Source organism: Mandrillus leucophaeus, unplaced genomic scaffold (genome assembly GCF_000951045.1).
Source record: "Mandrillus leucophaeus isolate KB7577 unplaced genomic scaffold, Mleu.le_1.0 Scaffold174, whole genome shotgun sequence".
Taxonomy (NCBI): Eukaryota; Metazoa; Chordata; class Mammalia; order Primates; family Cercopithecidae; genus Mandrillus; species Mandrillus leucophaeus.
In genome coordinates, this window is record NW_012101743.1 from 3,630,901 (window position 1) to 3,644,039 (window position 13,139).

A 13,139-nucleotide genomic window follows, 5' to 3' on the forward strand; every position below is an offset into this window, starting at 1 on the left:
AAAAAAAAATGTATTTGTATAGTTCCTACTTTAGGAAATCCTGTCTGGCAAACACTATGCACCCGTGCTTTGATGAATCTTATAAGATGTCAAGGTCATCATTATGAATATCAGTCCGCATTGTTCAGAGTTTAATACGCAAAGGTAGAAAAGACACGACATTGAACTGAATGTACACTGACCCCAGCACAGCCCCTGGAAGTTTCTCCCCTCCTCTCTCACTAAATCTCTGATATCTTATCTCTTTCCTTTTTCTCCTTAAGGTGGCCTGATTAATTGAGGGCCTGATTACTTTGACTGCAGTTAATTGAATGCTCCTTGACTACAGTGTGCCCAAGAGGAGATGGAATCGGCAAGTTGGCCCAGCATGTCCGACACTAAATCTCAAATTTTCATCTGTAGTAGCAGGTAGTTCCATATTACCATACCGAAGGCCTGAACTGAGATGCTGGATTGGCCAAAGTCACCATTTTAAATTGCACTTCTCTCTTAACCCTGCAACCTCCTCTCAGAATCTGTACAAAGATCTATTACAAGGAAATTTATTATAGCACAGTTTATAATGCTGAAAAACTAAAAACAAACAAACAAACAAAAGCCAACCTAAATGTCCAACAATAGGAAAATATTTAACCAAATTATGGCACATGGATATCCATTAAGAAGAATGTGGTAGTTCTGTATGTAATGATGTGAATATCTCCAAGACATATTATAAAACAGAAAACAGAAGTTATAGGGAGACTGTAATAAAATAGAAGAAAACGGAAGTTATTACATGATTGTAATCCCAGCATTTTGGGAGGTCGAGGCAGGTGGCTCGCTTGAGCCCAGGAGTTCGAGACCAGCCTGGGCAACACAGCAGAATCCCGTCTCTACAAAAAAGTACAAAACTTAGCCAGGTGTGTTAGCACACACCTGTAGTCCCAGCTACCCAGGAGGCTGATGTGGGAGGCCTGCTTGAGCCCAGTAGGTCGAGGATGTAGTAGGCCAAGATTGTGCAACTGCACTCCAGTCTGGGCAACAGAGTGAGACTCTGTCTCAAAAAAAAAAAAGAAAAGAAAATAGAAATTGTAAACCATAAGCACAATATGAGCCCATATATACCCCAGAAGCCCTGTATATGTGTATTTGCATGTAAATGTATGTGGATACATAGAAAGAGGACTGAAAATACAGCCACCAAACCCACAATCGTGGCTACCTCAGGGGAGGGGGATGGAAATAGGGGCTCAGTCAAGGGAGTAGTCAGTATGCTTCCCTATTGTTTGACTCTTTTATAGCACGAATGTATTCGCACGTTACCCATGTAATTTTTAAACATTTTTAATATAAGAAAGAAGAGTTCTCACTCAACTTTGCAGCAGGGGTAATTAGGATGCAGAGTCTGAGAGCAGCTAAAAGGAAGGCAAAATGAAAGAGTGCTCCTGAGAACTGGGAGAGCGCCCCACTCCCCTCCCCAATTACATTTCCTGTTTTCTCCTCATCTGCAGTCACCTGTGGTTTTGAAATACGTTATACCACGTTTCATATCACAGGCAGAAACACTGCTCTCTTTCTCTTCTGCCTCCTCTCCTGAGGACACACCAATTTTGTCTTTTAATTGAATATTCGTAAAGTTCACATTATCAAGAACAAGTTACGGCGGTTCCAGCTGCGCATCTTTCTCTCATGGCTGTTACTGAAAATAAAGAGTCCTTTAAGCACCCAAGTAGGCCACCTCTGTCCCCCACTCCCCTCGGCCCCTCTTCCAACCTCTGTGATAGTAAGCAAGCCTTATTTGAGGCCTCTGGGAACTGAGGGTGCATCTGTGTCAATGGAGAATTTCCTGCCTCTGTTTCGAACCAGGGTGGCTAAGTTAGTAGCTGTCATTCTAAAGAATGATAGCAAAAAGTTTGAAACTCATTGCTGATGACTAGGCTGTCCCTAAACTTTCTCCTCTGGCCACTCCCATCCAAATGCTAGGAAAGTGGCCAGGTGCAGTGGCTCATGCCTGTAATCCCAGCACTTTGGGAGGCCAAGGTGGGCAGATTACTTGAGGCCAGGAGTTCGAAACCAGCCTGGCCAACATTGGGAAAACCCGTCTCTACTAAAAATACAAAAATTAGCCAGGCTTGGTGGCTCATGCCTGTAGTCCCAGCCAGTTGGGAGGCTGAGGCAGGAGAATCGCTTGAACCCGGGAGGCGGAGGTTGCAATGAGCTGAGATCGCACCACTGCACTCAGAGGGAGACTGTCTCAAAACAAACAAACAAACAAACAACAACAACAAAAATGCTAGGAAAGGAAAGAAACACTGAAATTGGACTCTCTTCAGTCACCTACTGGTGGGCCCAAGCTCTCACACCTTCCCTTTCTCCATTTCCACTCCCAGCCCTGAACACTGATCTCTGAATGACCCTGCAAATCTCCAAGGCTATGAAACCCGTTTCATCGCTTCAGTGATACATGATGGAATATTAAGCAGTGGAGAAAAATGTTTTCTAAGAATATTTAATGACAAAAGGAAATGCTCACCAAAGGCAAACAACAACAGGGAAACCAACCTGTATGCACAGGGTCATCCCAATGATGGGGAAAAAGTACGCATTTTGTAAAAGATTAGAAGAACACATGCCAAAATAACGTCAGTGATTTCTTTTGGGTAGAGAGATTGTAGGTGATGTTGCTTTTCTGGGTTTTCCAAATGTCCTACAATGGGCATATTTTAACTTGTATAAACAGGGAAAATGTTATTTTTTTAAAAAAGATTCTATGATGATACTTTCCTGGGTAGGAAAGTGGCCTCAGATATTTTAGAAAAATCTTGAACTACAACCAAAAGGTGCTTGACAATTTGGCTCATCAGAGCATTTAGCTTTCAGGCAGTTTTATTGTATATAAAACATTTATTTTACCAGCAATACAATAAAACCCTCTTAGTCTCCTTATTATAACTGCCTTTTTATTTATTTATTTTTTGTTTTTGAGACAGTGTCTCGCTCTGTCACCCAGGCTGGAGTGCAGTGGCACGATCACTGCAACCTCCCCCTCCTGGGTTCAAGCGATTCTCCTGCCTCAGCCTCCTGAGTAGCTGGGATTACAGGTGTGTGTCACCACACCCAGCTAATTTTTGTATTTTTGGTAGAGACGGGGTTTCACCATGTTGGCCAGGCTGGTCTGTAACTCCTGACTTCAGGTGATCCACTCGCCTCGGCCTCCCAAAGTTCTGGGATTATAGGCGTGAGCCACTGTGCCCAGTCCCCTTATTATAACTTGTTATTATATATAATATATACATAACTGATAGTCATACAGTATAATTTCTTATTATAATGATTCATGTGAACCAGAAGTCAAATAATATATCCTGAAACATGTAGCAAACAGTCTTGATGAAACAATCAGGTAGCTGATAGCTTCCTCTGCTGCCTCCAATGCTGCCAAGGATGCCGCTGTATTATCAGTCATAAGAACCATATGGTCATAAGAACCATAAAAGCACTGATAAGTTCCCAGAGGTGTTTTTTTTTTTTTTTCCCTGAGATGGAGTCTCACTCTGTCTCCCAGGCTGGAGTGCAGTGGTGCGATCTCAGCTCATTGCAACCTCCGTCTCCAGGGTTCGACTGATTCTCCTACCTCAGCCTCCCGAGTAGCTGGGATTACAAGCACCCGCCACCATAGCCAGCTAATTTTGGTATTTTTAGTAGAGACAGGGTTTCGTCATGTTGGCCAGGCTGGTCTCGAACTCCTGACCTCAGGTGATCCGCCCACCTCAGCCTCCTAAAGTACTGGGATTACAGGCGTGAACCACCGCGCACGGCCAAGTTCCCACAGGTTTTAAAAACAATTCTCAAATGCATCCAACACATCAAATATCAGAATGTCCCTCATGCTAATTAAGCCAGGCTAAGAGGAAACTGAGTAGTAGCAATACCCTATCCTGGGAAAGAGAAATGTCAGGGCTGTTCTAAGGAGAAATAAGGCCTGCAAAAGCTGGCAGCACCCCCAAGGGGCCTCAGAAATGCCCTTCAGTTGGGGAGCAGTTGTGCTGAAGAAGTACAAGACAGACTATCCTTACCAGACAGAGGAGGAGGCCCATTTTTGGCAAATCCAATAGATTAAACTGATTTTAATACACAAGATAAATTCCAGAGTGGCTTTTCATTCTATAAAAGGATTCACAGCAGGATTCCATTAAATAGCCGGCTCTCCTACTGCATTGAAAGCAGGATTCAATAGACAAACATTCAGCTGTCATGTACCTTTATAGGAAGACAATAGCTATCTACACCTACATGGACAGGCAATATCTGAAGGGTTGTTTCTGTTCCACTTACCGAGAGCCTGCTGAACTAAAAGCATAGACCGACCTTCCCTACAACTTTCTCCCCACCCAGCTCAAGGGGTCAAAGCAGGGAAGGGGTGGGGTTCAATTCTGCCACCTCATTCGGAAGCAGACGCAGGCAAGGACCTAAAAGAAATGAGGCTGGAGAAAAAGGAAACATAAGCACCACACGATGTTAGAGCTGGAAACGCCCTTAAAGATCACCTAATCCAGCCCTTTCGTTTCACAAAAGGGGAAACAGAGACTCACAGAGAGGAAGTGACTTGGCCCACGTCACAGACTGATTTAGTGACAGAATAGTGCTAGGATCCAGGCCCCTGTCGAGCCGACGGCCACTCTCAAATGGAAAAGCTGACTCAAATGGCACATGTGTTTCTTTATGCTGGTAAAATTCCGGGACACTGAGCTTCTGGCTTGATGCTGGTCAGCGGCAGAAGGGTCAAGGAACGGAACCTGGAAACCCGTGAGCTCCCCAAGGTGGTTCTGGCCCACAGAAGGCAACTGAAGCAGTCAATACGGTGCAAGGCATTCATTGTGTGTTCCTGCTCTCTACTCACTTCCCCACTTTTCCCTCCCGTTTCCCTCTCATTTCCCTCTCGTTTGACTGCGGCCTAAGCCTCAGCCTGGCCAGCTGCCCAGTTCTGTTTAAGAACCCCAAGGCTAACACAAGCCTAAGTCTAGGTCAAATATCCCCACCTCAGGCCAGGGGTGACCCCTGCTCAGGGTGAGTGAAACTTTCCCACAAAAGCCAGCCAGATTCTCTGGAAGCCAGGCAGTTGAAAGAGAGTTTTCTAGGTGTTCTGGCTATTGTTACCTCCAATCTGCTAAAAAAGAAAAGGTTTACCCACAGGCCTCTGGGTGAATGCCCAACTGCCCTCTGGGGAGCCTGAATTTGCCTCTGCCTCCATCTGGTCTTGTTTAATGGGGATCTGAAAAAACCCAGTTCCTGCCTCCGCGCCAGTGTTCAGAGCTGGGGGCCTCCAATGTGAAAGGAAACCAAACACGACCTCACACCTCATCAAGGCCAGGAAAACAGAGTTCTGCCCCTGTTACCCCAGGGCCTTCATTCCGGGTCAGAGAGGGCCATGGCAGGGGAAACCTGAGCCCTGAGGCCTGTCGCTGAGAAGACCTGCAGATCTTTTCCCTGGTCACCTTTAAGTGAGTGGAACGGATGACCCAACTCCAGGGCCAGTTGAGAGCCCGCTGCATAATTCAACAGATGGCTGCCTCTAATGAGAAGACACTGAAGAAGAGGATAACATTATTTCTCACCCTCCTGAGCATGTGGCCTCCTTCCTCTGTGCAGGCAGCAGAGAAACCCACGGTTTCAAATCCCAGCAGCAGAAGCCTCCTCCTGCCAAACCGAGGAGGAAGGGTCTGTGTTTCTAATTTATTCTGCGCCCCCCCTCCAGTTGTTACTTAAAATAATCCATCATTACATGGCTGGTGGCTCCAAGATTTTTATTTAAAGCAATATGGAGAAGAAAAAAAAAAAGAAAGAAAAAAGAAAACCCACACAACCCGTGACTGTGCTATATTGGATTTAAGCTGAGAATCTTTTTAATATCAGAGAGTCTCCGAATCACCCTAGTATACTCTTCCCTGGGTCCTATGGGGGTGCTGAGGGAGTGCAGTGAAAGAGGGGGAAGAGAGGCCATGGCAGGATTTTGATTTCTTAGAAACATCATGAAAAGACCAGTGTTTTTAAACAAGGAATCTGTGTCATCTGGTGGGTGTTTAATTGTATCACCCACTGACCAGCAATAGCACTTCGGACTAAGTAACTTGGTCTCCCTACACCCATTAAACAAAGAGAACAGTAATACTTGTCCAGGAAGCCATTGGGGAAAATGAAATCATACAGATGGAAGTATTTTGAGATAGCTGAAAGAAACATGTTACATCTATCCATGGCTTTCCTTCTTTCTTTCATCTGTCTTTTTTTTTTTCTTTCTTTCTTTTTTGAGATGGAGTCTTGCTGTGTCGCCCAGGCTGGAGTGCAATGGCGCAATCTCGGCTCACTGCAAGCTCCGCCTCTCGGGTTCACACCATTCTCCTGCCTCAGCCTCCCGGGTAGCTGGGACTACAGGCGCCCGCCACCATGCCCGGCTAATTTTTTGATTTTTAGTAGAGACGGGGTTTCACCGTGTTAGCCAGGATGGTCTCCATATCCTGACCTCATGATCTGCCCGCCTCAGCCTCCCAAAGTGCTGGGATTACAGGCGTGAGCCACCGCACCCGGCCTCACCTGTCTTGAATGTAGTTTTCATGTACGTGCAACTAAAAGCCCTTCTCAATTGTTTATGTTAATGTTAAACCATGGCTCTGATCATCCAAAAACCCAGGCAAGTCCAGAAATCAGCCCTACTTAGTTTGGGAATACCTTTTTCCGGAGTACTTATCTTCCTAATTAGTTTTGCTCAGGCTAATGCAATGGGTTTGCTCCCTTATAGCACACAAAGGCAGAGGCCATGCCTGGTAACAAAGCCAGCAATTAATAGAAAATTTACAGCAGAGACTCCACAAAGTAAATGCTATGCACACGACTGCAGATCAAAATCTCATTAGACGATACAGACAAATCACTCTGCTGTAATGTAGTTTTGTATTAAGAACACCACTAACACTCACATTTCCAGGATTTAGGATGTGAAGAGGAAACAGGGCTTATTCCTGCCTTTCATCTGGAAGCTCTGAGAGGACAGAGTTCCTGTGTGCCTTGGCCACCACTATATCCCCAGCACCTGGCACAGGGCCTGGCCGATTAGTGCCCAGTGAATATGTGCTGAAGGAACGAATGAAAATAAAAGTGGGTGAATTGGCAAATGAAATGTTCCCAACCCAGTAGCAGATGTGAGATCTCACCCACCTTCACACCTACCCATTTCCTATTTGAAGCCCTCAGGAAGCCCTTCCTGTCATCCTCTGCCTCCATTCACTGCTGAGTTAGGTTCTCTTAGTAATGAAATCTCATGGCAGGCAGTCACTCTCCTGTGTAGCACTTATCACAAAGATAATTAGATAGTGATTTGTGTCTGCCTCCACCAGTTCCTTGAAAGAAGGGACCATGCGCTTTTCAGGGGCATTGTCATTCTGCCCACTTTTTATTTTGAAAAATCCCAGGCTGGGTGCTGTGGCTCACACCTGTAATCCCAGGACTTTGAGAGACCAAGGCGGGCAGATCACAAAGTCAGGAGTTCGAGACCAGCCTGGCCAACATGGTGAAACCCTGTCTCTACTAAAAATACAAAAATTAGCCGGGCATGGTGGTGCACACCTGTAATCCCAGCTACTCGGGAGGCTGAGGCAAGATAATTGCTTGGGCCGGGCGCGGTGGCTCAAGCCTGTAATCCCAGCACTTTGGGAGGCCGAGACAGGCGGATCACGAGGTCAGGAGATGGAGACCATCCTGGCTAACACAGTGAAACCCCATCTCTACTAAAAAATACAAAAAAACTAGCTGGGTGAGGTGGCGGGAGCTGAGGCAGGAGAATGGTGTAAACCCGGGAGGCGGAGCTTGCAGTGAGCTGAGATCCGGCCACTGCATTCCAGCCCGGGGGACAGAGTGAGACTCCATCTCAAAAAAAAAAAAAAAAAAAAAAAGATAATTGCTTGAACCCCGGAGGCGGAGGTTGCAGTGAGCTGAGATTGCGCCACTGCATTCCAGCCTGGGCGACACAGCAAGACCCCGTCTCAGGAAAAAAAAAAAGAAAAGAAAAAAGAGACATCCCAAACCCACAGAAAAGTTAGAAAATAATGCAATGACTGTTCAAAAAACCCTCAAATTTAGAATCAACATTTTTAAATATTTGGGGCCATGTAAACTTTCTTCCGTGTTGTATCACCAATAGAGCTAGGTAATGGGGTTTTGTTTTCTGTGTTTGAGGTACGATACTATCTTTAGTGGGTGGTGGTAGGAACGCCTGAAGCAGAGACCTCAAAGGGAATCAAAGGGTAACTGCCACGTGATGATAGCAAAACCAGAGTGCAGCAGCAATCTTTTCCCCACCTGAAGACAGTTGCTCTGAGACAGTTGACCCAGACCAATCCCAGCTAACTTTGTAGAGCAAAGTTAGCCCCTGCAAGTTCATTTGGGAGAACGACCACTACCTAGATTGCCACTGAAGAAAGCTCCATTGTTCACACTACGGGACTAGTTCAAGCCAGAATCATCCAGATACTCTTCGTATGGGCCAGCATTTACAGTCTGGATCCCAGAATGCAACACTGAAAGGAACAGCTTATTAAAAGAGCCAGCACATGCAGCTTTTGGGGCCTGCCCTGTGCCTTGGTTACCTTGGACAAGTCATGGAACTTCTCGAAGTATATATCAATAGCAGCCCAAGCCACCTCATAGGCAGGAGGTGAGGTGGGGCATCCCAAAGATCTTCTATAGTTCTTTAATTATTTCACAGTGTCCACAATTTGTCACTCCAACTAGACTATAAGCTTAAAAGCCACGAACGTTTTGTTTTGTTTTGTTTTTGTTTTTTGAGACGGAGTCTCGCTCTGTCACCCAGGCTGGAGTGTAGTGGCGTGATCTTGGCTCACTGCAAGCACCGCCTCCCAGGTTCACCCCCTCAGCCTCCGGAGTAGCTGGGACTACAGATGCCCACCACCACGCCCGGCTAATTTTTTTGTATTTTTAGTAGAGATGGGGTTTAACCGTGTTAGCCAGGCTGGTCTCAATCTCCTGACCTCGTGATCCGCCCCCCTTGGCCTCTTTTTTTTCTTTTTTGAGACGAAGTCTTGCTCTTTTGCCCAGGCTGGAGTGCAGTGGTGCAATCTCGGCTCACTGCAACCTCTGCCTCCAGGGTTCAAGCGATTCCCCTGCCTCAGCCTCCTGAGTAGCTAGGATTATAGGCACGCACCACTACAGCCGGCTATTTTTCGTATTTTTAGTAGATACAGAGTTTCACCATGTTGGTCAGGCTGGTCTTGAACTCCTGACCTCATGATCTGCCCACCTCAGCCTCCCAAAGCGCTGGGATTACAGGTGTGAGCCACTGAGCCTAGTCCAATCACGAACGTTTCTTAAAGCCTGCTACCTTTTTTTGTCCAGTTGACAAGGGCTAACCATAGTGCTGGCCACATATCATTCAATCAAATAAATATGGACACAGTGGAGAAATGGTGTTGTCACACCAAACCCTTTGTGGTGTTCATTCAGATGGGATGGACTTGTATTATGTGCACCAGAATTGAGCTTCCAAAGTTGGCTGCATGCAATATAAGCCCTACCCAACAAGCCTTACCCAACAAGGCTTGTTTTAATCACTAAGGATGTTTACCCACAGTGACTCTCAACTGACTCTAGAAAGAACACAACCACTGCTTACACACACACACACACACACACTAGGGCACTTACTCGTATGGTACCACGTCTCAGAGCTCATTAAAAAGAATTCTTGGCTGGGAGCGGTGGCTCACGCCTGTAATCCCAACACTTTGGGAGGCTGAGGTGGGCAGATCACAAGGTCAGGAGTTCGAGACAAGCCTGGCCAACATGGTGAAAACCTGTCTCTACTAAAAATACAAAAATTAGCCAGGTGTGGTGGCGGGCACCTGTAATCCCAGCTACTCGGGAGGCTGAGGCAGGAGAATCACTTGAACCCAGGCTGAGGTTGGCAGTGAGCAGAGGTTGTGCCACTGCACTCCAGCCTGGGCAACAGAGCAAGACTCCGTAAAAAAAAAAAAAAAAAAAAAGAATCCTAAGCTAGCCACACTTAGGTTTATTCTGTAGTCTTCTGTTCCCAAACCCTGAATACATGTTCCTCGGAGGAAACAAGCAGCAACCAGATGTCCAAGGTCTCCTGAGTTAATTCCGTCTTCCCTGGTGAATTACAACTTCTTGCAGACACAAAGGAGAACAGAGAGACAAATGACACATAAACAAGAGCTTCACTGGCTGGGGGAGGGGGGCATGGAGAGTGACGTCAGTTTTCCCAGAAACCCATTTATCACGATAACAAGGTCTCGAGTGCTTAGGCTGCTCTTTCAGCTTCAGAATCTGGCGTACAATTATGTTCTTCATCATATAGTATGGCAAGGCCAGCCAGAGCAAACTGGAGCCATGCAAAGCAAACCAAGTGGCCCTAAACCACCCCCTCACCCCCATTTGCAGAACAAAGGGCATCTCTGGGTTGCCTGAGTTGTGCCTGAGGTGAAACACACACAATCTTCTGGAATGTTCCCCTTTGCAACATCTGCCCTGCAATCCTAATCCAGGCAAGAGAAACTGGTGAGAATATGGAGGACAGGTCAATGCAAATTCATTAGCTGACATGAAAAATCATTAGCCTCATTTTTGGATGGAGCAAGTGTAATCCCAGAGATTAATTCCTCTACTTCATATACCATCTCTGAAATGCAGGTAACCAGGAGCAGAAAAGCCACAGCAGAAAAGAGGGAGCCCTCAAAACACTAAAGCAATAAACAATGAGAGTGCCAATCTTGGGGGAAGAAAATTCTCTCAAATTCCATCATCACAGAGAATGTCTCCTGTCTACTCCTGGTCCTTCCACATCATGACTGCATAAAGTGCACTGTGCTAGGGTGTGCAGGGGGTGGAGGAGGTTCTGAAGAAATGATCCTGCCTTTCCAAACAGGGGCAAAAGAGAGGAATACATTAATACATATTCTGTAGAGAAAATACTATCAGATTCTGGCTTCAGATTTTGAAAAATCAATTTCAATTACACCAAATACCTAGAGGCTTTTTTTTTTTTTTGTACTGTAATTGCATTGCATGAACTATTTTCCTAAACAAGTAAGCTACAAGGTTGAAAAACATTTTTATGTGGTTCAGAGATTTTCGTCAAGTAGCATTTGGTGTCATGGGATTTGACCTACCTCTGTCTCCCACTCCTTCCTCACCTCGGGGTGCTGGTGGGCTTCTTAAAGTCCCAGATACCCATGGATGAATAGACAAGCTAGGGTGTCCCCCCCAAATGGAATTCATCGCCCTTTGCAACCAAACTTCTGGTCTAAAAAACAAACATGGAGCCTCAGGTCACTTCAACATGGTTTCTCTGCACATCGCAGGCTGGAAAACTTCAGTTCTTTAAATGAAGATTTTTTTTTTTTTTTTCCCTGAGTCGGTCGCCAACAAAAAAAGAGACGGCACCGCTTTTGGGAGTCTCACACTTATTTTCCTGAGTCTCCATAGAAAGAAGCCAGCTCCACAGGTTTTGGCACACAAGCCCAGTTACACTGAACATGCACCCGAGACAGATCCTCAGAGGCCCGCTCCAAAACATGCCAAAATACGCAGCCAGCCACCTACAGGCCAGCCAACTGCACCCTACACTGACGCACAAATGAGACCCAGAGGCACACAGCACAAGCAGACAGAGAGGCGTTCGGACACACACCACAGAGGTGAGCACACTCAGAGAAACAGGCGGACTTCTTTGGGTCACAGACAGAACCCCGGCGCCGCTGCCGCCCGCCCGGGAAGACACGAGCGCGCGCGCGTGCACACATACGCGCACACCGATACACACACAGACGCAGTCACATATGTAATGCATATAGAGAAACCTTATCCCAGCCAGTCACTTCCCCGCCCCCCTCACCACTCACAGCCTTCTGCCCCAGGCTAACCCCAGCCCCGCGCCTCTTTGCCTGTGCCGTCCCGGGTCACAACGGGCAGCCGTGCGCAGGGGCGCGGCAAGGCCAGGGTGCCAGGGACCTGGAGGGCTCGGCGGCTCCTACGGCCATTCATTCGGCAACGCCCCAGCCGTGGGGCCGCAGCTGCAGCGAGGGAGGCGGCCGCGCTCACTGCGGCTCTTGGGCAATGCAAGTTCAGCCGCCGGCCCACAGGCTTTGCCAGCCCCCCTGCCGCCCCCTGACCCCCGCGCGCCACCACCGTTTTCCGGGACTGGCTGGGGGACTGAGCTGCTGACCCCGGGAGCAGAAGTCCCACCGTGCCCTCGGCTCCTGGATGCTGCCTACTGCCCTCCTCGCGATGTGGGGGCGGCGGCCAGGTCTCCTTGACCCTCCCCAGGCCCTCGGCCCTGGCCCTGGCACCCAAGCTCTGCACTTACCACCTGGCGAGCTATATCGGTCGCTGCCATCGCTCCTGCGTCCGCCAGGGCTGCCACGGGTGCCGCCGCAACGGGAGCTACTGCACAGGAAACAGAGGAGCTCCTCCGACAAAGAGAAAGTGTTACACTTCGGGCGCGACCAAGTCCGGTGGGGGGAGGTGCAAGGGAGGGGCCCCCTCGCCGCTGCTCCAACCCCAACCTCCCCTCTACCACCCACCCCTTGAAAGTAGGGTATGGAGAGGGGGCGGATTTAACGCGCCGCTTCCCACTTCGGCCAGCCCAGTTCCAGTTCTTCCTGCAACCGCAGCCGCAGGCTTCTGCGAAGGGGGGCGGGGGCTCCCCTCGGTGACCACGTCCTCTGCCCCCCCCCGCCACTTGGCTCCGTGGTACGTCCCGACCTCTGCTGAATTGTCACACCCCCCTGCTCTCCTTTACATCCCTAAGTCCCCAGACCCCGGAGGCTGGAAGGGAGCCCCCGCCCCTCCCCCCTCCCATGCTCTGCTCAGCGGCCAAGCTCTGCAGTTCTCCTCCCGGCCCCCGGAACCCCCCTTCCTTTCCACCGAGATCCCAGGGTGCTTAGATGGGTGCGCCTTGGCCGCTGGAGTCTCGATGCCCCACTGTCGTGTCTCCCTCCCCCCATGGCCCGGGAGCGCCGCTGAGGCCGAGGTACAGGGGAGGCCTGCGGCACCTGCCGCTCCACAGTAGAGCTTAGCAAGGGGGCCGGTGAGGGGAGCCGCACTGCAGTCCCGCAACTGAGCTGAGC

General features: G+C 48.4%; 1 protein-coding gene across 7 annotated transcripts in view; it reads right to left on the bottom strand.

Moving 5' to 3' along the window:
• Positions 1-12,720, bottom strand: part of SEPT6 (septin 6) — an 80,621-nt gene extending 67,901 nt beyond the window's left edge. For 6 of the 7 annotated variants that reach the window (XM_011977159.1, XM_011977162.1, XM_011977164.1 and 3 more), the window contains exon 1: positions 12,377-12,720. In XM_011977159.1, the coding sequence (XP_011832549.1) occupies positions 12,377-12,406 (30 nt within the window). In that variant the 5' untranslated portion in view covers positions 12,407-12,720. Of the gene's footprint in view, positions 1-5,597; positions 5,703-12,376 lie in introns of all 7 variants that reach the window. The other variant, XM_011977158.1, reaches the window with a different exon arrangement.
• Positions 12,721-13,139: the final 419 nt, after the last annotated feature.